A 26,503-nucleotide genomic window follows, 5' to 3' on the forward strand; every position below is an offset into this window, starting at 1 on the left:
AACTAATGTATATATAATTATCTAAGAATTGGAGATTCTATAGATGCATTGATCGATATGGTTTTATCCATGCTTTTGCTTTATAGGGTGGTAAGGGAATCGGGTGGATGTGAAGGAATAGAAAAAGCAACTATTGTTGCTTTACACAAAGTTACGATACAATCTTTCGTCCAATTATAAAGCATTTTTGCTACCAGATGGCAAATTTATCTTTGGAGTATTACCTTACATCACGCCATATAACATTAACAGAGCACGTGATATTTAAATTCAAGGCTGTGTGTACCATAGGTCTGTTGTAGTGTGTTTATCATCCATCCGTAAATACTATACAGTTTACAATAGACTTTCACTTAATATATAACCATATTGTTTTTGCTGAATAGACTAGTCAGCTTGTGTTAGCATCTCCAGCCTGCTGTTTTGAAATTGAAGAGCCAACATATGTTTAGAATAAGAAAACAATTTCCCTGTTTTATTTCTTCTGATACAGCTAGAATTGTACCATTAAGGTTAAGCCTATCACCAGTTATATTCACTTTGATTTTAATGTTAACCCTAATTTCTGTTTACGAAAATCTAAGATGCGAGGGGAAATCGCTGGATTCTACCTATAAAAAATATGAACGAAGCAAGGTGACACCTATTGTTTTAGGTATGTTATAACATTGAGTAAACATTATAGTCTGTAGTGCAAAACAAAATCATGTGATTTTAGTATTACTGCTAGTTCTAGTAGCAATGGTAAACATAAGCTACTTAACAGTAACACTAACAGTAAAACACTGCTGCCACTAGCAGTGCAAAAATTATATCTACTACATAGTAGTATTAGCATCTGATCGAGTGGCAGTGTCTTGATCATGTTTATAATTGTAATCACTTTGGACAGTATTACATAATTAATGTGTTATATTGATTTCGAATTTGAGTATAGCTTTTGGTTATTCATATTCACAATTCTTGCTCTTAAGGGATATTCTTAAAAACTATACCAATATAAATTACTAATATTTGATTAAGGGCAAACTACCTAGTGTCTTATTGGTGTTTCATCATCTAGGTAATATTAGGTACATGAAAATAACCAAATTTGCAATGTATTCAGTGGTTAAGTGGATTACAATTTTATGCTTACTGTTATAAAGTTTTTATTGTATTTCTGATAAGATACTAAATACACTCTATTTTTTACTACTGATTTCTGGATAGCTGCATAAGCATTTATGTATTAAATGTTATTCTGTTTGTTACGTAGCGTAAGGTGTTATAATTTATAATGCAGCTTTTATTACATATATAAATTATTATTCACATGTAGTTGGTGTTCATATTTTGGTGGAATCTTGGATGTGCATTAAAAGAATGTTTGATGGTTGTTTTTCTATCCATTTAGTTTTACAAATTATTGTATATGTTAAAAGTAAATTCATGTATTTTCTATTTTTTCTGTCAGTTTACATATGCATAAAATAATTTGTTGTATATCTTTTACTATCTTTTATACCCTTTTATTGTATTTTTGCTAGAGTGATTTCTTCTTTTTACTTTTTTTATTGCTTTTAAGCTTATTCTTACTTTTTGCTTTGGGTTTTGTAATATATTTACCAGTTTTAGTTTAATCCTGCATATTTGAACATGTTTTTTTATATGTTTATGGTCTTTCTTCCTTGTAGTTAAGGTGTAGTATTTTTCTATTTTAAACAGTTTTTTTTTTTTCTTTTGAAACAGGAGCAGATTATGTTTTTTGGCTTCTCATGGTTTACAGTGATTTTCTGTGTTCAGGCCTTTTCAGTTTAGTTTGGTTGCTTTTATTTATTAATCAAGATGTTTTATTATTTTGGACACTTTGAATTTGTCTATTACGAGTGTTTGTAAAATTTTTTCTTTATTTTTTTCACCTTTGATTTTGTGAGTATATTAATTGCAATGCTATTATTATGTCATTTTTAATTAGCTGTAATTCATGTTTTTTTTTATATTGGATGGTAACTTTTTTTTCTTGGTAGTGTTTTTAGTAGTTACATACTTTTTTGTTCTAATTTTTTATCTTGCTTTAGTGTTTTGTTTTGCCTTAAATAATAATAGTAATGAGACTGATAATGATAAAAAACAAATATGAAATATTTTATCTATATATTTCTAAGGTAGGAAAAATGAGGATTGGGACCTCAAAGAATACTGATGACAAAATGTTTTTTTGTTGTTGTTGTTGTTGTGACATGGTTGAGTTTATAAATGTTCTTTTTTTTTTCACAAGAGGGGATATTTGAAATAAACCCTGAGCATTCTATGAAACAAATATTGAAATTGACCTGAGTCATATAGACATTTATCCTTTGATGCAGGTATGGTTCTATGGTTTCATTATTTTTTTTTTCTTGGGAGGGGGGGTATTTTAAGGTTAGATATTCAAGCCCATCTCCCTCATTTTTGGTAGGTATATAGACAGTGGGCAAGTGCCTGAGGATTGGAGAGTTGCCAGTGTTATTCATATTTTTAAAGGAAGTGATGAGAGTTGTTTTTATATCATAGGCCATATTATAGGCCAGTTAGTCTTACTTGTGTAACAGGAACAATTGCAGAGATTCTGATACCTTTGCAAAATCATTTGTAAAATATCAAATAAGAGAACCAACATGGATTCACTAAAGGGAAATCTTGCCCTACTAATGTGTTAGCATTTTATTAAGGATGTTATTCATCATATGAATGATGAATAGGGTATGAACTTGGAATACTTAGATTTTCAGAAAGCTGTTGATATGCAAGTTGTCACAGATTAGCTAAGAAAACCATATGAGTGTGGGTTACTGACACATCCTCACCCCTCTGATAGGCTTACTTAATGATCCTAGTGTTTAAATTCAATGGCGAGGAACACACTTTGAGACTAATAATGCTTGAAGACAGCTTGAATGGGTAATGAAGAAACTCTTTAATATAAGTTTAACATAACAGCAAATGTGTTTTATTATATGTATCACTTTAATCCCTTTTTGTTCATATTGCATAACATTGTACAGATAAAACATACATCTTTTATTTATTGAGTATATCATTTTTGCATATTGTCATCCCCATGTTTTTGAGAGAAAAACAACAAAAATCAAAACTATTATTTTCTCTCTAATTTGTAATTGTGATCTGAACTTTCTTAAATGCTGATGGCTAATTTGTATACCTGAAATGGAATATTTGTTTTTTACCCAAATTGTTGCATGTTTTGTTAGTTTATAGCAATATACAGTTTTTCAGTGAGCTAAATTTCTAGTTGAAATTTATTTATGTTAAGTACATGTCTCCTTTGTAAATAACAGTCAAACATTTAGTATTAACATGTAAAATAATTGTAGGAACATGCATGTGTATTAAATGTGTTATAAGGCCAAAAATAAAATTTTGTTTGTTTGAGTTGGTGGCCAATCCAGAAAAAATGTCTGGGCTTTAAAAATTTTTTGAGAAATTTGAACTCCCGTCTTCTTCTTCTTCTTTATATATATATATATATATAACCTGGTCATTTTGCCATGTAGCCTTTTCGTTCTGCAAAGTATTTAGTTTTCTGAATGCTACTTATCATCTTAGGATAATCTTTATAAATCAACAAACTTTTTCTGCAAAATATATCGGCTGCTTATGTGCTTGTTTATATGTATCAGCAATACCCTTCCAGTAAATGCGCAAAAGGACTTGCGCAGTGAACGCAACCATGCGAGTTATTTCCCAGCACTCAGAGTAATGGTGTCACCATCTTTCCAGAGAATTAACATGGTTTTATGTTGCAATATCACTGATTCTACTAACCTCTGCATGATCAAGAACAGAATAAAGCAATTTGACCTAAGTTCTAAGAGTGACTGTCTATTTAAGTACTGTCTAGCCTCCCAGTTATCACACTTGTAAGTGATCAGACCAGATCTTGAATACATCACATTTGAAGATCAGTCTGTAAAAGACTGCGTACTTCCTGGCATTGACCTGTCTTCATGCCAAGAGTTAGAATTAGTGTCCAGGTGAAATTTAGTTACTGGTATGCTGTTTTATGTAGTTGAGATTTTGTATCTGTCACTTATCCAGTTAGGTCTGATTTCTTTCCAATATGATAGTTATTTACTTGGGAGTGAGGGTTTCTGTCTTGCAATTACATGGAGTTGCATTTCAGAGACTAAGCACTAATACTGTTCAACATAGCATTCCTGTACAGTCAAAGGTTTTGTAGTAGGTATACTAGTTCTCTGTTAATTCCTAAGTTTTATTGGTAAGATGTCAAGTCTTGTTTACTACTGTTGATTGCAATGTATAAGTTCAATTGTAACTACTCAGATATGAGAAAGATGACTGTAGCTGTAGAACATATACCAACTGGTTTTAAGATTCATACAAGTCATGAAATCATGGAAGTCATATTAATCTTTGTTCAAGGAAATGCCCATCAGGGAAACAAAAGCAAGATACAGATTTTTGTATTGTTTTTTTGTCACAATTTGTTGTTAATGTGTATTTTTCTGATGTTCAGCTGAGGAGTTAATATTTCATTATTAGGATTATTAAAACTAATATTGTGCCATGAAGACTTACAAACATCATTGGACCAGGGCAGAAAAATGCATTCATGAACCTTCTAACTAATGGAAACAGAAGATAAACTGCCAGTTTCTATACCATACTTGGTTTGTGGTGTGTGTTTAAATTTTGGTATTAACTCTCATCAGTACACCTTTGAAAAGTTATGTTGTGCAATCACCTGGGGTCCAAGTGGACCCTAGCACAAAATTACTATTATAGTAAGCTCTGGATTGAAATTCCAAAAAAACAGTTGCATTACAAGTATTATTAGGGTTAGCATGCAATGTAAACAATATAAAAATATGTATTTTAGAGGAAATATGTTTACAAATCAAGAAATTACATAATTACTTTGTTCCTCATTATACAAATATGTAGTATTAACCCATTCCTCACACAAACTATATTCAAGTCATTATCCACCAATATATGATGGGGTTACCACAATACTCCAAAATTCAACTCAAACAAAACATTGTGAGTCACCTTGGGTCTGACTAGACCCAAACACAAATGTATCCTTATAGTAGGCTATGGATTGAACATCCAATAAGCAGGTTATCTACAACAATTATCAAACAAGGTTTCTATAAAATGGGCATTATAAGTAGTCATCACAGAGAACACTTGTTGAGGAATGAAATGTGTATACATGCTTACCACAATGATGTTGTAAGCAAACAGACCAGATGATACTGTGCTACTTTGATGGATTATCCTCTGCAACAGCCTATATAATGAAATAAATGTTTAGAGGTTTGTTGTTTATGCTGTAGGGAGGGACTGCATGTATAGTGATGGTCGGTGATAGTATGGGGTCTGCTTGGACTCCAGGTAAATATTAAATTATAGCTACTTACTCTGTCTGCCTGTTCAAAAAATAATGGTGTCATATTGATCCAGGGTTTCTGCTTCACAATTACATGAGTTGATATAAATTTGTAATGATTATGTAAAAGATATACAACTGAGAAAGTCGTTGGGGATCCATGTGGACTCCGGGTGTGCTGATGACAGTTAAAGCTGAATGGCTTGTGCTTCATTAGAAGTGTATGATTAACACTTCTCTACTTTTGAGTGATTGGGGAGAAATTAGTATTCAATTTTGTCTGAAGTTTTGTGTTATTGTACTATTCCTTGGCATTTAATAATGTATGTGAATACACTTTCACATCTGTGTATCCTTCTTCAGTATTTAAACATTTGAATTAACCCTTTCTATATGGGTCACAGGTAAAAGGCCATGTCATCTCATTTGTTGACTCGCATTCAAAATTTTATTGAACTAATATTTCTTGAATTTATGTCAGTAAGTTTGATATCAAACTGTAGATCATAATTCAAATTTTAGAACTATACATTACTCAGTTTTTTAAAGTAAATATTAAAAAAACACAGATAAACATTGATTTTTGTGTGTCACATGGTATGTTGAATGCAGCACTGGTTCAAATTAGATGTTTGTGAGGTCAAAATACTAAGTCTTTAGTTTCTTACGAATTAGAAACTCAAATTACAGATATTGACAAGCTAGAATATAAAATAAGAAGTTCTTATCTTTTCTATTTGCTAAGGTATTGCTCATGTAATAAATCAAACATAGTGGCATCCCGCTCACCTCCTTCCATTTTTAGAAACGCTCCCTTATAAACAGGTGAGAGGAGGTATGTATTATTCAAAACACATTTTGAATAATACGAAAATGTTAACTGCCAAAACATATTTACCTCTACTTACACTTCTTGCCCTTCCTCCCCACTAAGAGTTAGTGTTAGAGACTGGGATTGAGTCAGCCTCGAAAAAGTGATAAAATTATTTGAATGAGGTGCTTTTATACAATACCAAGATAGAGGGCACATTGACATAGGTGGAGAGTGTCATGAGACAAATATTGCCAAGGGCAATAAAGTGAGGTATAAAAGACTGGAGCAAGCAAGAAAAAATCAGACCAATGTTTAGATGGGCAAAGGAAGAAACCCTGGCAGTCGAGTAACAGCTGTAAGTGTGAGAAGAATGATTGGTTTATTGGATAATAGGAAATACAGGTGTCTAACAAAATGTGTAAGATGGCCACAGTATCTCCCAACCCCATGCACAACTACATGTATATATCTGTCATAGCATGTCAGATATATTCAAACCAACCTCAATCTTATATGAAGCTATGTACACTTCAACCTGATACACTTTTGTACACATCACTTTCATACTTAGGTCCCGTGCATGAACTCCCTATCATTTTGAAACAAGGAATCATATTCAAACTTGAAAGAATCTTTTATAAATTCTTGTTAATTTTTATTTCCTTTCTAAATCAGAATTACTAACAGAGGCAAGTATCACTAACCAGAATACCCAGTGTCCCATCTGCTATAAATGGCTTGCTGGCTAAGGACACACATAATATGCACAGTGTTAGAGTGCAGTTATTCTAGCTGTAATGTGAAGTAGCAAGTACTTAATAGAAGTTCTGCAGGAAGGATTACAAACATACCACACATCAAGTTTCTTGTTAAGAAGGCCAGCATAGCCACAGCTAGAGTAGTTACATCTACATTATACCGTTGCTAAATATGGGGCTATGTTACAAGCCAGATAGCATGACTCATGTTTATTAAGTGTCTAAATGTGCATATGATACCACATTAAATGTGGGGGTAGAAATAAGAATCTGTAAATGTTAGATGATAAAATACATAATACTGACTTATAATTTGATCTGAAAGCACTGAAAACAAAGTAAATAACTGCTGCAAACCACAGTGGCACTAGAAATAATCTGATCTGACATGCTGATTTTTGGGTAGAAGAGAAGCCATTATAGGCAAGGGCCCTATTTAATTTTGATTCTTATTTCTACCCAGATGTGTATGTGTTAAACTTCTCAACCATTAAAGAAGTATTTATTTAATATTGCAAATAATGTTTAATTATATGAAAAGGTTAGGCAAAATATCAAGAAAATGCAATAGGGTTTTTCATCTATAAAATATATACATAGCAATTAACAAGTGATTTTTTTCTTCTGCATTTAAGCTTTGAGAATGCACCATTTGTGACTCCTTTATTAAAAGTTTCCAGGGGACATGCTCTGTACTTTTCCTAGAGTGACTTTGTGCCTTTGGCAATTGTTACTGCTGGTGACCTGAAGGGGAAAAAATAGCCCACCTACCTGCCCAAACCTCATAGGGATGAATAGGAAACATCAAATTTTTTAAGCATGGCCTAATAATAGAAATATATATGTATATATATATATATATATAGATAGATAGATAAGTAACTAGTTTGTCATTCTCTAGTGGCTTAGCACAAGATTGAAGACTTCTAATGCTAAAAACCAGGTTTTGACACAAGTGGTGCATACAGCATGGCTAGCCTATTGTGTAGGTTTGTGCTAAACAACAAACAAACAAGCTAATCTGTCATATAAGTTTGCATTGCATCTACTAGTAATTGGTTTGCTATGTTTCAGTTGGTAAACTAAGTTAATCTATTGTCCATATCATTGTTATTTACTACAGTAATCTATTGCATCATCATTAAATGTGACATTTCAAGGACTTCCTATGATTATGTGATAGCATAGATGAATAACAGATGTTGCAAAATCACTGACAACTTTAGTGATGCAGATGAAGTACATATGAGGCTTTTTCATAGAAAAGATCAACTGTTTTGGGCATAGCATGTAGTTTTTATTGTGTTGGGCATGTTATGTAAATTTTGGTCCTCCAGTAAATCTTTAAAAATTCACATAAACCAACTAAAGCCTGTATTTTTAAACTAGTTAATTTTTTTATGAAAATTAACAATAAAAGCTGTAAGCTGTCTATATTTTTTTTTTTTATTAAAAGCAAGACTGGAAAAAATGTTAAAAGTTCTTCACTGTGATAGTAAACAAAACTTATGAAACAAGTCTCATTAATTGGTAAATACTCATGGTAAAAACATAAGAAATGTATTTTGGTCCCAATAATTTCTTTCTTTGTGATTTTTATGAGTAACTCAGTATGAGAAATTGGTTGTTTGCATTAATAATTAGGCAGAAAACCTATAAAAAGCTATATTTTTCTGGCCAACAAGGATACAAAAACCTCTATTTTCATTTTTTTAACCTGTTGTTTTTTAAAAATGGACTGGGAGCTATGTAATTTTTATGTTAATATTACAGTAATGTGATAAAAGTTAATAGTGGTTAAGTATCATAAATCATTTTGTAGTCAAAAAAAAAATGATTAAAGATGAAGACAATAAATGTATACCATTTCATTGTTTTTGTTATAATCTGTGCATAAATTATGACTGAATTTTAATGAACAAACATCATTTTTAGATTTTACAACTGCTAATTTGTACAAAGCCAAATCGATGCTTTGGTAGAATTTAATTCCAGGACGTTATGTATATCAGTACTACTTGTGATAAGATTACTGTATATCATCTCATTGTTTCATATTCATATTTTGCTGTTGCTCTTTCATCAGTTTGTCTTTTACATTAGTTCCTTCCTCTGTTAAACAAGCAACTTTGGGAGCTGTCTATTGTGAAAGAAATCTTTAAACTGTTCTGATTTTTTCTTTAATGATTTTGTTTTACTACATGCAGTCTTAAGAACTGGAACTACGGTAAAGAAAACATAAAATATTAGTGATGAAACAATGCATTCTAGTCTTTGTAAATAATAATATAAGAAAAGTACACTTAATTAGCTATACTCATTATTAGTTTGATATTTAGTTTCACTTAAGTAGGTAGTTTGCTCTGATCAGAAGTTAATTTAATTGAAAATTATATAGGAATAGCATTCTGTTAGGCAATCGTATGTGAACACCTTCAAAGTTTGGTGTTCCCTGATCAATAGTCTGTCTAGTATTATTTTTACTAAAACCTTTATTGCACTCATTTTATACTTCTTATCAGACAAAAACTATTGAGGGGCATAAATTTATTATTTATTATTCCTCAATGCTGAGTTTAAACTGATAATGGCAAAGCATTGTAAAGTTTGCAGAGGGAGTTCAAGAGATGATAAAGAATAGTTGTAAGTTGTGTGAAAGGCTTAATGAATAAGGTATAAAAAATGTACAATAATTCTGTTATATAAAAATTTAAAGTTAAATTATTTTGATAAGTTCCTGGAGATGGAGGCAGTCAGCTAGAAGCCAAGTTGAAAAAACCAGAAGTGGTTCACTATTTCTGCGATAGAGAAACTAGTGAATACTTTGACCTTTGGCTTAATTTGGAACTTCTGGTGCCATATGTATTGGATTGTTGGGTAGACAACATAAGGTATGTAAATTATGCATTAATATTTTGTGATTTTTCTATGATTCAGTTGTGCTTGTTTGTATATACTGTGCCTTTGTGTTTGTATAGCAGTTGTATTTGACATATGAGTATTTAGCATGTATTATTTGTTAGTATATGTAATATACTCTTTGGCTTGTACATAAACTTGTTACTTTCTAATCAAGCAAGTTACAGTTTCTGGTGAATCTGACCAGCTGGGGATTTTAAGTCTTGTTTTGTTTTTATAAAAAGTAACCATAATATTTTACTCCCATCAAAAATCTAATGCATTGTAATACCTCATTATTGACAAAAGTGATATTATAGTAACCAAATTTTTAAATAACATGCTATCCCAAATTTTGTTGTTTTCTCTGTTTTATAATATTTCATTCAAGCTTGTTTCCAAGTGAATAACAAATTTTCAGACTTTTTAAAATATATAATGAACTTTTTGCTTTAATATTTTTGTGCTTTTCAGTAGATACATTAATGTACAAGTTTTTGCATTTTTTTTTTGTATTCAAAGTGTATAATGTATACCTAGGACAAGTTAGTAGAAAAAATTGAGCAGAGAAGAATCACTTTTCTCATTGTCACTTTGGACTTGGGTAATTTGATTGTGGCATTTGTTTATCTTAATTGCAAACATTTGACTAATATAAGCTGCCAAGTACATAAAATTCATCCAAAATACAAATACATAAACAGAAAATCACAGCTCAAGACTCACACTGTTGTTCAAATTCCTATTAAATATATGAAAAATTTATAAACTTTTCATTTCATATCCCCCATGTATTTCATATTAATTCTTAAACAGTAGTGTTAACTAAAAATAATGTAAACTTGTAGATATAATTAAATGTATTTCTTTCTTTTAGCCATTTAGTTTGCAAAATATATAAAAAAATGAATGATAATTCAATATCTAACACTTTTTTTTTAGTAGGAAGTTTAATATGAAATGATCTTTCTTTAAGCTCATCGCACTTAAGGCTGTTGCCATTAAAATTTTGTAAGTATTGTATTAAAGAAAAAAGTGACAAAGTTCAGTAAGTTGTTCATAACTTCAAGTATATGTAGCTAGGAAGTTAATTGTGCTATTTCATGTAACTTGTAATATTACTTGTATTAGTATCATTCATATGTATATTTAATAAAAAGTATGATCAAATTAGTTTCAGTAACTTCTACAGAAAAGCACATGTCCTACTAGGAAGGCAATGTCTGCTCTCTTTTCCATTTCAATTTTGCTTTTTTTTGTATGCATAGCCTATAGAAAGAACAATATAGTTTAAATGCAAAATCCATAAGCTAAACTTTACATCAACTTTGAACTGTGTTGTATTTTGTAACAGATTTCTGCATTTTATTATTAATATGTATTAGTTCTAATTGTGTGTAGTACATTCTTAGTGTTGACAATGAATATTTAGTACTTAATTTGGTCAAAAGTACATGTACTTATATAAAATATACTTCAGGAATATTTTTAGTAAAATTATCATCTTTTTGATGTGTAATGTAACTACCTCACTTTTTTTCTCCCTGTACACATCTTAACTTTATAGTTGGAACTTAGTTAACTTTGATAATTTAAAGCAACTTTCAGTTATTTAACTTTTGAACTATGTTGAGCTGTCATAAGATCATTGTATTTTGTACTTTATTTCAACTATAAGTATTACCTATGATAGTGATACTACTTCAGTGAAAGTTTTACAGGCTGGTCTATGACAACCATACCAGAACAACAACGAATTCACCAGGTGTGGATATCAATGTACCAGGATTTGGAAACACAACTAGTGTGGAATGGTTAGATCCAAGTCATGTGTCTCCAAGTATGTACATTTATGAATAGTTCTACTTTTGAACAGACTCACTGCTAGAAAACAATTTAGTTCACTGTTGAATATATAGCTACCTGTGCATGTACATTCTTTGATGCAATATAATACTAAGTATTCATCTCATGATTTCCTCTATAGCATTTCATATTTCTGGTAACAATGTTTTTTATAGGTTTTAGGTTTATAAGATTCATCCCCTATTCGTACACTTATGTCACAAGTATGAAACGCATATTCTTACTTCCACAGTGCTATAACATAGTATATGCTATCGTTTGCTTGCTTTCAACCTCTGTTGCTTTCAAATATTACTATTCTGCAAAATTCTTTATCTAAAACTGCAGTTATGCATTTGAAATCTGTATCTTTTAGCTTAAAATGTTACTCAGTTAGTATTGTTTGTTTCTATTGATAAATTTATTCAGTTTCATTCTTACTACATTTAGAATATGAAAATTTATGTTCATATGAAACATAATCTCATGATTGAAGTACTGAATAAAAATCCTGTCATGAGCTTTGACAAATTAGCTCATGACAAGAATTAAGTTTTTTTTTCTTCTGGTTATTTTTTTCCTAATTCCTTTATCTATTGAAATAATTATTAACTCTGATATTTGTGGTATATTGTTTTTTAAAGTCTGTAGCAAGTCATGATCAGACACATACCTGTTAACTGTGTTTTAGGGAGATATAAATTTTGTATTATAATTGTTCAAAGTTTAAACTTTTTACTCCTGTGGTTGTTAAAGTTTAATAGATTTGATTTTTGTGTTTCAACTATAGTTTTAGTGGCAGTTTTTATGGTTAAATCCAATACAGTATAAGACAACTTTTATTAAGACATACTTTTGCAACTTTAACCCTTTTGAGACGAGTCACGGGTGAAAGGCCATGTCATCTCATTTGCTGACTCGCATTCAAAATTTTATTGAACTACTATTTCATGAATTTATGTCAATAACTTTGATATAAAACTGTAGATTATAATTGAAATTTTAGTACTACACATTACTCAATTTCTTAATTTAAAAGTATATATATTAAAAACAGATAAACATTGATTTTTGTGTGTCACGTGGTATGTTGAATGCAGCACTGGTTCATATTAGATGTTAGTGAAGTCAAAATACTAAGTCTATAGTTTCATACGAATTAGAAACTCAAATTACCAAAATTTACAATGTAAAATATAAAATAAGAATGTCTTATATTTTCTATTTGCTAATATATTGCTCACGTAATAAATCAAACACAGTGGCACCCCACCCACCTCTTTCCATTTTTGGAAATACTCTGTTATATACACTAACTTTTATGTATGACATGAATAACCAATTGGAAGCTCAGAATGTCCCCTCAGCCATTTTAATGGGCTTGGATGCCATTTTTTTCTTTTGAACCAATATTTCAAGGAGGTAGGGTGTGTTTTTAGTTTGTTCAATATTTCATATATTTTTTAGAGTAAAATACATCTTAGTTACTAAGCTTGATAAATTATAGTAGTATTGATGTAGTAACTTGTAATTTTTTAGTCATTCAATTGTTTATATAAAATCTAAAAAAATTATGTATAATGAAATAAAAGTATAATTCACTACCTAACAATACATTGTTACTCAGATGTTCTGTGGAGAAGAATTTTATAGATGCTGTAAATGTTTGAATCCAAGAATTCATATTGTACATCTCAAAGTGATGTTTAGGATGTGATAAGAAAGAAGCTATTAGCAGCTGTCCAAAAAAGTATTAGCTCATTGTCCCTATAGAAGTAGATATTAGTGGAATTCCATTTCAATTTTTAAAATGTGGATTTTCTGTTTTTATTATAAAAGTTTTTATTCTGCATTATTATGTAATAAGCAAGCATTTTCTTTCATGCTTGTTTAAACTATTCTTACTAAAAATTTTTTCTATGAGTTTTAGTAACGTGATGTACACAGTGAAATATGTTTTAAGAAATAAATTTTATAATATAGTTTAAATTTTTTTGTGCTATGGGTAGTTGTTTACTTTCTCACATGCATGGTTATGAGTAATTGTGTTAAATGTGTAAAATTAGCATCACTGAATAAAATGTGGAAATTAGCACATCTCTTTTATTCCCTGAACACAGGCTCGGTCAATTTGACTGACCACCTGACCTCTTTGCACTCATTTAAAGTCTTTATAGATTTAATACTTCTAACTTTCAATATAGTGTGTATATCTTCACAAAATTTGGCAGTCTTTCAGTTAATATTATAAGTCTTTCACATACAAAAAAACATATTTTTTAGTGAAGTATTTTAATAAACTAAAATAAAGATTTATCCATGAATATATTGAGTATTTGGTTTTAATAGTCTGTGTGCAAAGTAATTTTCATATCAAGAATAAAAATACTTTTCATCATCCCAAAAATCTCAAATTTCATTTGTGTAATCCCTGAAACCTCCTAAATATATTTCAAATGTTTTTTGTTTTTTTTCAGTAAAACTTTATATTTTATCTGTTATTTTCTCTAACCTATCTCTTTATGGGATTGGTCAATTTGACCAACCTCATAACCACCAAACAAAAACTCTTAATAAATCTAAATTACCCTTTTTTTTCTTTTGGGAGTGACTTCAAAATGTAACATGAAACTACATTCATTTATCCTAAGTAGCTTTAAGCACATAACAATATTCATCTATTTATAATTAAATGTTATTGTTTTATTGCCCTTTGCATAGTGTCTAACTACTATTCTCTCCATTATAAGTTGTAAACCACACAGGGAACATGTAGCTCACGTTACACTATAGAATTACACTACCCACGAGCTACGAGCTGTTTATTTGCGTGCCTTATGAAACATTTTTATTATATTATTATTATTTATTTCACCTAATTTAATCTTAACTAACCTAAAAAGATCACTATTTTTACATTTTAAATACCTTTATAATATTAAATAAAGAATAAACATGAAAAACAAGAAATAAAGTACTTACCCTATCTTTTTTTTTTCTGCTGTTGATTGTTGATGACGGGTAATCCTACTTTTTTTTTTATACTAATGCTAGTAATGCACTAAATAATTTTTATTTAATTAAATAATGCACCACAGAACAATTTCCCTCAACTCTCAAAATTTTTCTGGCTTTCTAACTATGCGACAAGAGCCGTTACAAATTCATCCAAGCTATTCATTAACTTTCCCAAGGGAAAGAATCTCGTACTCTGAGTGAAATTGATGATACTCTGTTCAGAACACAACATTATAAAATATGTCATTTGATAGATGAAAACCTTGACTTTCTATTAGTTATAGGTAATATATAATTAAACGTAAGAGAGAACTATTAACAAATCCTGAAATAGAGGATGTGACAGGTGGGTGTGGCATGAGGGTTTTGATTTTCTATTTGTTAGCTCTGTAACCAAACAAAATCGAAGTCTATAAGAGTTACGGTTTGTCTGAGCAATGACAATTGAGTTTAATTTTGTATTTTTTTTGAAGGGGAATAATCCATATTTTAATAGTATACCAGTTTTAAGTTCTTAATTCTATAAGGCAATATTTAAAAAAATCCTGAATTTCCCCTAGTGTGACATACGTGACACATTTTCTCTAGGTATATTCTCTTCTCTATTTTATCCACCAGGATAAGATTTTATGCTATACTAATTGGTATAACATAAACAAAAAATAGTTTAATAAAATTTTGAATGTAAGACACTAAAACTTTGTCATGTACAGTAAAGGATACCCATAAAGCTTTGTGATGTGTCACATAGGAAGAAAACACAGGAAGAAAGTAAATTTTAATTATATAACTGTTTATACCCTTTTCTTGTATACTTTAGTTATTAATACTTTTTTCATTGACTTGTAGTAAACACACCTGTTTTTATTTGAGAGGGCAGTTGCTTTCTCAGATTTTGTTGAATACTTTATTTCTTGAATTACCAGCCCATTATTTTATTTTATTTTTTCAAAAACCAGCATTCATAAAAAGTGCAGACTGCTTTATTTTTCATGTAGTCTTGGAAGACTTCTAAAATCTAGGAACACCTGCTTACTATGGTTATGTTTAGAGCAATCCATTTTCTTTTACTTGTACTGTTCCTTGGATCAAGCAATAAATAATGTTTAATTAGATTTATTTCTTTGTAATATTTAATCTTATTTCCGTTTGCACTGGGACTGTGGTGATGTAATGGAGAAGTGGGAATCAGTAAGGTGTAAGAGAAAATAAACCTATTTTGATGATGTTATTGTACTTTAAATATGAGCTATAGAACATCCTACACATTTGAACTTTTATGAAATAGAGGAACCAATTGTTTTATTTACTCTTCTCTTTTTTTTTTCCAAAACTATTTTGACTTGGACAGACAGACAGATATGATCTAATTTTGTGGGTTAAGAAGTTCACCAGTCTTCCATTTCATTACGAGCTTGTTAAAGTGGTCTTTTCAAAAATGGCCCAAAATTTATAATAGAACAGAAGATTCATTTATGTCGCTACAGTATATGATCTGTACTAATGGATGAAAATTTTCAAATTATGTTAATATAATAATAGACATCCTCTGAAAAACCTTACTCTATTAAATGATTCATTCAGTAAAACTTTATTTTCAGTTATTAGGAGTGAATATTAGTGTATATGTGTGTGTGTATGTCCTGAAAACTGATTAAATGCATTTAGCTTACTTGCTGTCTTATCTTATTTCTAGTATACTAGATGTTGGGTTGGACCTTCTCGTTGTTAATGTAATGTGCTGAACTTTGCCATTCCTTAAGAGTAACTAGTAGAATGTTACTTATTTTGCTTTCTACCAGCTTCTAAAACAATTATCTGAGTCCTTAACCTCTTATACTCAGTGCATGTAAATAAGTGATCAGACTGTGATATTTTCTATTACATACAAATTTTTACAAAAATACTAACTTTAAATTATAAACTTGTGTCAGCAGACACTTTATTCAGGTGGTTGATGTAAGTAGGTACATGTTTTGTGACCTTTTAAACCTTTGATGGTTGTTGTACTGTACATTTAATTAGACTAGTAGAAATATTAAACTAATTGCGAAATTATATTTTGGTGGACATTTTCATTTCAGAAACTATATAAATCCTTTTTTTTTTGGTCTCTTCAAAAAAACTTATTTGGTGGACATTTTTGTTTCAGAAACTATATAAATCTATTTTTTGTCACTTCAAAAAACGTATTTGTTCTCTTTTTAGGTTCTTATTTCACAAATATAGTTGAACATTTGCTACCATGGGGTTTCAGCAGGGGAGTTAACATCCGAGGAGCTCCATATGACTTTCGTAAAGCACCAAGTAAGTGTTGAAGAATAGTATAAGCATCAAAAAGAACTATAGTAATTTGTCTTATATGAAAAACTAGTATTCTATTAATATTATTGCAGCTCTCAACAGTTAGGCTGTCATTTGACAATGTTCTTTATCTGGGCAGTTTATCAAAAATGCCACATGTATGGTTGTGGAGTTTTTCAAATTATTCGTGTTGTTTGAATATAAATTCATAATAGAATAAATGAATATAAATTTGTAACAGAATAAATTGTAATTTACTAAAAATTTCAAAAACTCCTGTAAATATTTAAAAGTTTAAAAATAAATTTTGATATGAAATTAATAATACTGCTATGGAGGATTCATTTACACCTCACGTCTTGTAGTTGTTCATTGTATCCTCGTTGGTTTTTGATGTAATGCTGTCCATGTGGATTTTTTGAAAGCTGTTTTTTTGGTATTACTACTGCCTGGTGTGATTTTCTACAAAAAATGAAATTGGTTCATTAAATAAATTTTCGTATCCTTAATTAATATATACCCTCACAAATAAACATTAATTTTTGATTCTAGCCAGTTATGCAACGTAATGTTAGACTAATATATTTCGTCGCAGTAATGATACACTGAAATTGTTGACATTACAATGAATTTGCATATAGATTTTTGTGTGATGTATGAATGCTCTATTTTTTGATTATATTAAAAATAACCTTCTAATATTGCACAAGCAGCACTAAAACTTTAATATTTCTTAAATAGTGATCCAGTTTTCCTGAGGGAATTTCTATAATTGGATTGTTTTTCAGTTAGTACCATCAAAAAAACATTAATTTTTATAATTTCATTGTTTCAAACATTAGAATACTTCAACACAGTTTGATAATTAAGAAAGTTAGTGTAGTCAGACATGAGCCTTATTCACACTTTATTAATTTCACAGGTTTTATTTTTGCCTAGGATGTTTTCAGTAAAATTTTGATGCAAGAAGGAGAAAATAGTTTTGGCAAAAAAAAACCCTCAGAGGTCCAACTTCTACGATTTATTAATGACCTTTCAGTCATATCATGCATAATTTATTCCCATCAAATCTTCACAATATTATGGCAGTTTCGACATAAGGCAATCATAGATTTCTGTGTAATTCACTTGAGCCACTTGGAAAAGTGGTTTTACAAGTGCTAGAAACATTTGCAGTCATCATTGCTGAGTCATGTGTTTGTGACATAAAGCCATTGTACCATGGGGAAGGTCTGTTGCTTGAGTGCTTGTTTTAAATGATTGTGTAAATATCATTATCAGCAAGTATTTCCAAATAGTATGAAGGAAAGATGTTTATATGTTGAGGGAAATAGACATTACAGTGGGGAACAAATAGAATTAAGGATTTTTAATATTAAGCTTCATTGGTCAGTATAGTGGTAGAAGAGAGAATCAAAAGCTAGAACTTGCTAGTGGAGAATGAATTTTAAGTATATACATGTAAAGATCATAACTTGTGTGTAGGTCTGGGATATTAAAAAAATGGATAGCACATATTGTACATAAAGGATGGTCCCATAAGTGAAGTGACAGTATACGCACATTTGGAATATTTTTTTATAAACATGGAAAAGCCCTTAATGAAATACAATTTGACTCCAAAGTATGCTTAGATTGTACAGAGAATCTAAAAACTAAACATTTTCTGCTGACCTAAGCCAGTCCCCAAATTTTTCTAATTTGTTCCATAATGCAAAAGTTGAAATATTTTTGGGAGCTCCAGAATCATATTGCCATGTAGATGTTTCACACTGATTACACTACTTATTAGCAAAGAAGAGATTCAAAACAAATCTTATATTTAAATAGCATGTTGAATGGCAATAGACAGACTTGATAAAATGGGTATATTCAGGCTGATTTTAAGAAACACCTAGTGAGTATATTGTTTTGTAAATTGCAACCGTGAGAATGTTTTATTTGCGAGAGAATGATTAGCTATAACATTATTCATTCATCAAGAAAAAAAAAAATTGGGGGGCTAGTGTAACAGTACTGAAAACTAATCAAAAGAAATACACTGCTCTCTGTGTAGTGCACAAAGCATTTTCTTTTCTTTTTTTTTTATCACAAGTCATCATCACAGTCATTTCAGTTTTTTTACTATAACAGAGTGAAATGAATTTATAAGAAAAACAACATATTCTACTCAATCAATTTAAAATGATAAAATTCAAAGACCTGTATTATTACTAATGGAATTATGAGTGGTTTTTTTTTCCATGATTTATTGATATCAGAGTTAGTGCATAAATATTATTTTTCCAGAAAAATTTTATCTAATTATTCAGGGTTTAAGATTTTAAAACCAAAAAAAAAATTTATGTCTCTCCGGTAACGAAGGAACATATTGTGGTTTACAGTTTAGAACTTTTAAGGTTATTTTCAGTTGAAGCATTTTAAATACTTCACATAATGCCGAATATGAATTATCATTTTAATGTGTTTGTATATCAGTTTTGTTCTTTAGTTATTGAATGTTGTAGAATAAAGTATGGCTATTTATATAATGCAGGACTGTAGATTACTCTAATTTGAGCACACCTACTAATTATTATAAGAAAAAAATCTGGTCTTATCCTTTAATGGTACCTCGCTCAGATGTACTGTAGGCATATTGTTATTTGCATTGCCCTGATCACAAAAGTTGTGAGGCGTATTTTTCATTTTGCCTTTTAGCCTTAAAGTAGTAAATTCTGGTGTACTTCTTTTCTCAAATACAGTGACAACCACTATATATGTATACATGTTGCACTTCTTGGCTTTCAGTGTGTTTGATCTTCCTTAACCCTATAACATGCTTCAGACTGAAGCACATTAAGTAACTCTCATTAAATTTCCTTCCAGTAATAAAACTAATGGATGAAATTGTTTAAAACTTGACAAGAACTATCATAAAGTATGTAGTTTGGGAAAAATAAATTATTTAATTGTGGTTTTTTTCTACTATTTCAAATAAAAATTTATTTAATATAGTTATTTGCACTCGGACTCTGAACAGTTCACCTGTTAGGTGATTTTCATTTTGAGTATAAAAATACTATTTATTATTTTACAGTTTTCATATTTCACTTGCATAATCTCTAGAACCTCCTAAATGAATATCAAAAGTTTTTTTAAGGTAAATATTTATATTTTATTTTCCATTTTCTCTACCATATCTCTAACTCTAGCTATTATTATCAATGTGCAGTGCAATGAAATGCTTAAAATTTAGAAATAGAAATATGTACATACCTTTAACTCTTCATTGAATGATCTTAAAGTATCTTTGGGTCATATGCATGATTTCACATTTTTAACATTTTCACTTGTAGTTTATTTTTAATGTTTTATTTGTCTTTCCTTTTCTTTACTGTCGATTATTTATGTCGACACATGTCAATGGGTACCCATGGGAGATAGAATGGTATGAAGGGCACAGATCTTAGCCTTTGGCAAAATGTTTTTTACACACTTGGTAATGTAAGCCTTGTAGATCAAGGGGAAGCTTTGGTTATTTTATAAAAATTACTAAACCTTTCAAATATGAATTTCAAAACACAAATAATGCACAATTAACTGAAATATAAAAGTAAAATTTAATTACAATTTAACTGTCTCTCTCTAACTATAATATATTTAGGTAAGAAACAACTGAAGTGCTGTCGTGAACAAAGCAGCCAACAATAGTACAAGCAGTTACATCTACCTGAGGATGAGAACTTGGTGCCAATTTCAAAATAACCTCTGTTGGATTATAGCATAAAATGAGCTGTTTCTAACAACTATATACATATACATGTTGAAATTACATGTAATTTCTAAAGCTTAATGTTAACTTTATAAAGATGGGCATGGCACCTGTCAGGCATTGACAAATTTTATTTCTTTTTCAACTGTATTCAGCTAAAGAACTTTGAACGTGTGTCAAAAAAGCAAGAAAGTGGCATTCTCGTCTAGACTTACATGTACATGACTACCCCTTATAGCTTCAAGCTATACTTTGTCAAAATTTGACATTGTTTATAGCTCATGCATCATGTGACACAAGACTGAGGATTTGATTATTGCTTTCAATGTTTCTTTTGAAATAAAGGAATAAAACTGAGATAATACAAAACTTTGGACTATAATGCACTTGATAATAATAATTTCATTAATAATATTAATAGTAAAGTAGTTTAATTAAATTTTGACATGTGCAGAAAGGATTTTAGAAAGTGTGTTGTTGTTAAAGGGTTAATCACCTCACAAACCTGTCATCAAGCTAGCATACATTAATAGTGCTCCAACATTACAAATCCCTGACCTAACCAAACCCTGGTAACGTTTGTGCTTTTTTAGTTTGTGCAAGTATACAGTTGTTTGTTTGTTCTTGTTAACATGACGTTGTTCTCATTAGCTTCTTATTTTAAACTGTAGTCTTTACTGCCTGTCTGTATGCAGTGGTATTTATGTAGTAATTTATGATTTTTTATTATTTCAAAATGCATATATAAAATCTAAAAAAGTTATTTTCTTTTACATTCTCTACATGTGAAATTTGATAAGGCTTAGCAAATTACGGGAAGCAGCAAATGAGTACAAAGTTCGTAATTAGAAGAGAATTGTTTTCTATTCTTCTTTATTTACTGTTTGTAAATAATAATAATGTATATACATATATAATGTATCATAACTGAAATGTGACTGTATTTTACAAAATACTGGTCCACTAGAACACAGCCAAGCCAGGTCACTTTATAAAGGCCAGTTTTATATTATTAAATACTGTGACATGAGTGCATGTGGTGCACCACGTCATTCAACTTCTGTAATGTTAGTCAGATGCTGGTGAAAGGTCAATAAAATAAAAAGAATAAATTTTTATATATGTAAAATGTTATGAGATTTAAGCTATTTAGACTAAACATTTGTGATTTCGTGTTATAATTTGTAGTAATTTTAGAACGAAAAAGTATAACATATCTATTTCCTATTTTTTATGGCGGTTATGAGGTCGGTTCAATTGACCAAAACCATACAGAGATATAATAGTGAAAATAACATAAAATATGGTTTTTTCTACAAAAGTGTTTGATAATTATCTGGAAGAAATTAGGAGGTTATAGAGATTTCACATGTGAAATATGACACTTTTCTGATGCATAAAAGTATTTTTAATCTTAAAATCAAAATTATTTTGCATGTTGGCTAGTCAACATTTGAAAATAAAAATACCCAAGTAAATAATTAATTAAGAACTGTTAAGACCTAATTAAAAATCTGATACTTTGTATACAAATGCCTTGTAACATTTACTGATAATCTGCAAAATTTTGTGAAGATACATATACATTGTAAAAAGTTACAGTATGATTATATCTGGGAATATGGGCTGTGTGGAATCCACCCATCCATATTAGAAGAGTTAAAAGAATTACAGTATTGTACAAGTATGAAAATTTACCTGTTTAAGAACTAGTACATTCTTCTCAATTGAGATTTGCCTTCATGAAAGCCTTTGTCAAAAAATGTGTGTGATTTCATCAATAACACACATATCCACATCCCTATTAACTCATCAAGAGCAGTATGATAATTCCATAAAAGATAATTAAGTCTGCTGTAGGAATGACATACGACATATAATAAGCCTGTATCTCAAAGGTAAGAACAAAGTGTGTTTACCTAATCCCTCTTCAATATAAAGTAGGTGAGTTGATTGGTGCTTGCTCAGGTGATATCTTAGAGATAAAGGTTGGTAAATTATCATTAAATACTTTGTACGCATGGCATTGTAGAGTGCAATGCAGTGGCAGATAATCTGGCAAGAAAAAGTATGCAATTAACAATAAACTATGATGTTTCTTTTAGAGTTTTCATACCATGAGTAGTATTATAAATACCATTAGGTAATTAATCTGGACATACTATTTAATGACCAAAAATTGGATCATTTAAAGGCTCGTAATGCATAGTTCATTTTTTTTACCAATATGAACCATTATGTAGTAATTACAGTTTTTCTTTTTCTGAAGTTGTATACTTATCATTAATGCTATTAATAAATTTGATATAAATAAATGCACAGTTAGTAAGACTTGTGTGTGAAGATAAAATTCTTGATTTTTTTCTATATTTTTATTTTAACATTATTCACATCATACCTTAAATACACACATATAGGAAATTGAAAACACTGATTCAACATAAAGGACTTGTTGCTTAATTTACATAAACAGTATGACCAGATATCACATTTAATCTTTAGACATTAAAACTGCAATTCAAAACAAACTTAAACACTTCTGTGTTGCCAGGATGTCTGTCATAGATATCAATGATGTAACTGAATATCACTTCGCTAACTTTCACAATTTTAATTTTTTCTCATTTATTATAGGCTTACAAAAGAGACTTTCGTTGATGTTACATTGATTTTTGACATGGAAAAGATGGGAATAGGGTGGAAAAGAGGAGTTGGAGAAACAAAGTAAATAATAAATGGAGAGGGAAGAATTAGAGAAATGTTATTAAAAAATTTTCTATTTTAATCCAAGAACAAAATGGCTAAGACAAAATGTTCTTTAATGTTGTTGGGTTTGTCTACCATGGGTACTCAAGACATTGCTGAAGATCAATTTACCAGCTTTTATGTAGAAGGTCTACATTTCTAAAGAGTTCAGGATTGTAGGGTTTCTTGTTTTATTTATTTATCTAAATGTTTTTTTTTCCGCCTGACTTCTTAGTACAAAATGTTTCATCAATAATATTTATTGATTTTCATTTGTAGATGAATTGCAATACTATCTGAAAAATGTTGTCAAGATGGTGGAAGAAACATACTATAAAAGTGAAAATAAGGTGTTACTGATATGTCATAGTTTGGGGTGTCCGGTAATGTTGTACATGCTTAACAAACAATCACAGACATGGAAAGATAAATATATTCAGGGACTTGTTTCACTTGGAGCACCATGGGGAGGAGCTGTCAAAGCCCTGAAGGCTTTTGCTTCAGGTAGAGTATTACTGCTATAATTGTTTACTATACAAAACTATAGTGCATGTTTCTAGAGCTCCTACTTTCATTGTTGCATATTTATTTTAATGAAATGTGTGCAGGTATCTGCATTTATAAAGGGTGATTTTAAGTGCTAAAATATGAATTAAGGTTTAGGTTTGAGATTATGTAACTTGGACTTAACCTTGTGATATATGCACTGCTGTATATGTAACTTTGAGTTTCTTCTGTTTATTTCTGTTAACTATGAATTTATCTTGAGTTTGTTTTAACTTTTATGTACACATAGTTAAGCTTTTATGCCCTATAAATGAGCTTTGAAGAATGAAACGTATAAAACATTTGATTATAATTTTAAATAAAGTTTTCACCTGATACTTGAAACTTGGATGTGATAATAAAAATAAGAATAGCTAAAATTTAATTAGATGCTATAAGTGAAAGTTTTGTTTATGCAGGTGAGTTGAACTAATATAAGGTTTGCACTTGTCAGTAAAACATTTTTTGCATTTTCTTTTCTTTCTAACCTGGAGATGTAAAATGTTCATTAAGGTACCTATAATGTGGTGTTCACTGGGATATTAATATTAATCTGTTCAATGAAAATATACAGTCTTGATTCATCAATATCAATAAATTTGTATAGTTACATCCATAGTTTGGAAGCAATTTCATGCATTAATGCCGAAATTGTATGTACAAGCATCAAAATGCTCTGTTTATTTAGGATCACTAACCTTGTGTATTTTATCTTTTCAATGACAATAAATAAGCCAATGTTTTTACTATCTTTAGGTGTAATACAAACAACAATAATGCACTATTGCCAATGTAATCACACATAATATTAGCTTTGAACGCCACACTGTTTGTTTTCCAAGTCACAATTGCATACAATAGAACTGCAAGATAAATTAATTTTAAACTTTGAAGCATGCTGATTATTAGATTATTTTGTATGAAAATGTTTTGAATTGGCAGTTTTATCTATGGCAAAGCATGGTTGATTGGGTTACCAAATCCTCATTTTCTGTTTTTACTTATGCTCTGAATTACTGTGAAAGATATGATAATTGTGCTGATTATGTGATGGTAATATTGGGTGAATAGTTTTAATTATTACACATCATTATGAAATATCCATTTAGAACATTGGAACATCCTGCTTACTTATTCCTGCATAGGTCATTTGTTATGTATATCTGCTTCTCAATAGGCATAGTTAAGGCTTAACATTTGGACAACAAGGCACTATTTGTTTCTTCAAGACTTTCCTTGTATATTCAACTCTTATAAAAGTAAGAATTTAAACCCACATTTATTTTTTCAGGTAATCATCAAATCCTATCTTCTCCTCTTGTAAAGTGCTGGCTGGCACTCACTGCTCCTGGCAGCAACTCATTTCATAAGCCAATCACTTTGTTAGCAAAATAAAATCTTAAGTGGAGCCTAGCCTGTCTTTCCAAATCTTGAATTTTTGACCCCTTGTCCTATTATTTCCAGAATACCGTAAACAATGTTCAGTTAAGAATCAGTAGTCAACTGGAAAGAGTATGATAGGAGTTCTTATACAACTTCACTTGGTAATGAATGTCTCAATACTGTTGCACAAACTTAAATAGTTTTTTGTATACTCATCTATAAATTACATGAATTTAGTTTAAGATTGTTCTTTTTTGTTCTCATACATACATACCCTATTTATATGATATTTATCTTATTTGATTTGGCCAACCAAAATGTTACTTTCTTCAAAATGAAAATTTCTATAAAACTGTGAACCAGTGTAAAACCCTCATTACCAATCACAAAGCTGAATTTTTAGCACTGTTAAGAGGTTTATTTGATATCACTGAGCTTTGTCCACTTTTAAAGAATCATAGCTTTCATCAGGAATAGTTATTTAATGTTAACCCCTATACATCTAAAATTCCTTTCTATTTTTTTCAGGAGAGAATTTGGGTGTTTCTGTCATCAATCCAATTACAGTAAGGAGGGAGCAGAGAACTAGTCCTAGCCTGGCTTATCTCACCCCATCTGATCGGTTCTGGTCAAATGATGAAGTTCTTGTTATGACAGCAGAAAAAAACTACACAGTGAGGAACTACTATGAGTTTTTCCAGGATATTAATTTTAAAGATGGATGGGAAATGTGGAAAGACACTCATAATTTGACCTATGATTTGGAACCACCTGGTGTTGAAGTTCATTGTCTACATGGGGTTAATGTCAGCACAATAGAACGGTAATGTGTAGTTTCTCTCTCTCTCTCATTTCCATTAAAAATTTTAAATCTAAGATCTGTTTATGCATATATTAGTAAAAAATTGATGGTTGTTAGGTATTAGAATTTCGAATAGTCCGAAGCTGATATTTTAGTTCATTTACGCTATTTGCCAACAGGGTTGATACACACCATCTTCGTTTTTAACACAAATACGTTTTAATATACACACAACAGT

The 26,503-nt window shown here is 30.0% G+C and overlaps 1 protein-coding gene across 1 annotated transcript in view; it reads left to right on the plus strand.

The window, feature by feature from the left end:
- The first annotated feature begins 257 nt into the window (after window positions 1-257).
- LOC106465695 (group XV phospholipase A2-like) overlaps window positions 258-26,503 on the plus strand; it is a 35,689-nt gene continuing 9,443 nt past the window's right edge. The window contains exons 1-6 of the mRNA XM_013925933.2: window positions 258-655; window positions 9,705-9,861; window positions 11,590-11,708; window positions 16,940-17,038; window positions 23,814-24,038; window positions 25,992-26,286. Of these exons, the coding sequence (XP_013781387.1) occupies window positions 445-655; window positions 9,705-9,861; window positions 11,590-11,708; window positions 16,940-17,038; window positions 23,814-24,038; window positions 25,992-26,286 (1,106 nt within the window). The 5' untranslated portion in view covers window positions 258-444. The remainder of the gene's footprint in view (window positions 656-9,704; window positions 9,862-11,589; window positions 11,709-16,939; window positions 17,039-23,813; window positions 24,039-25,991; window positions 26,287-26,503) is intronic.

The sequence above is a fragment of the Limulus polyphemus genome, unplaced genomic scaffold (genome assembly GCF_000517525.1).
Source record: "Limulus polyphemus unplaced genomic scaffold, Limulus_polyphemus-2.1.2 Scaffold2022, whole genome shotgun sequence".
Classification (NCBI taxonomy): domain Eukaryota; kingdom Metazoa; phylum Arthropoda; class Merostomata; order Xiphosura; family Limulidae; genus Limulus; species Limulus polyphemus.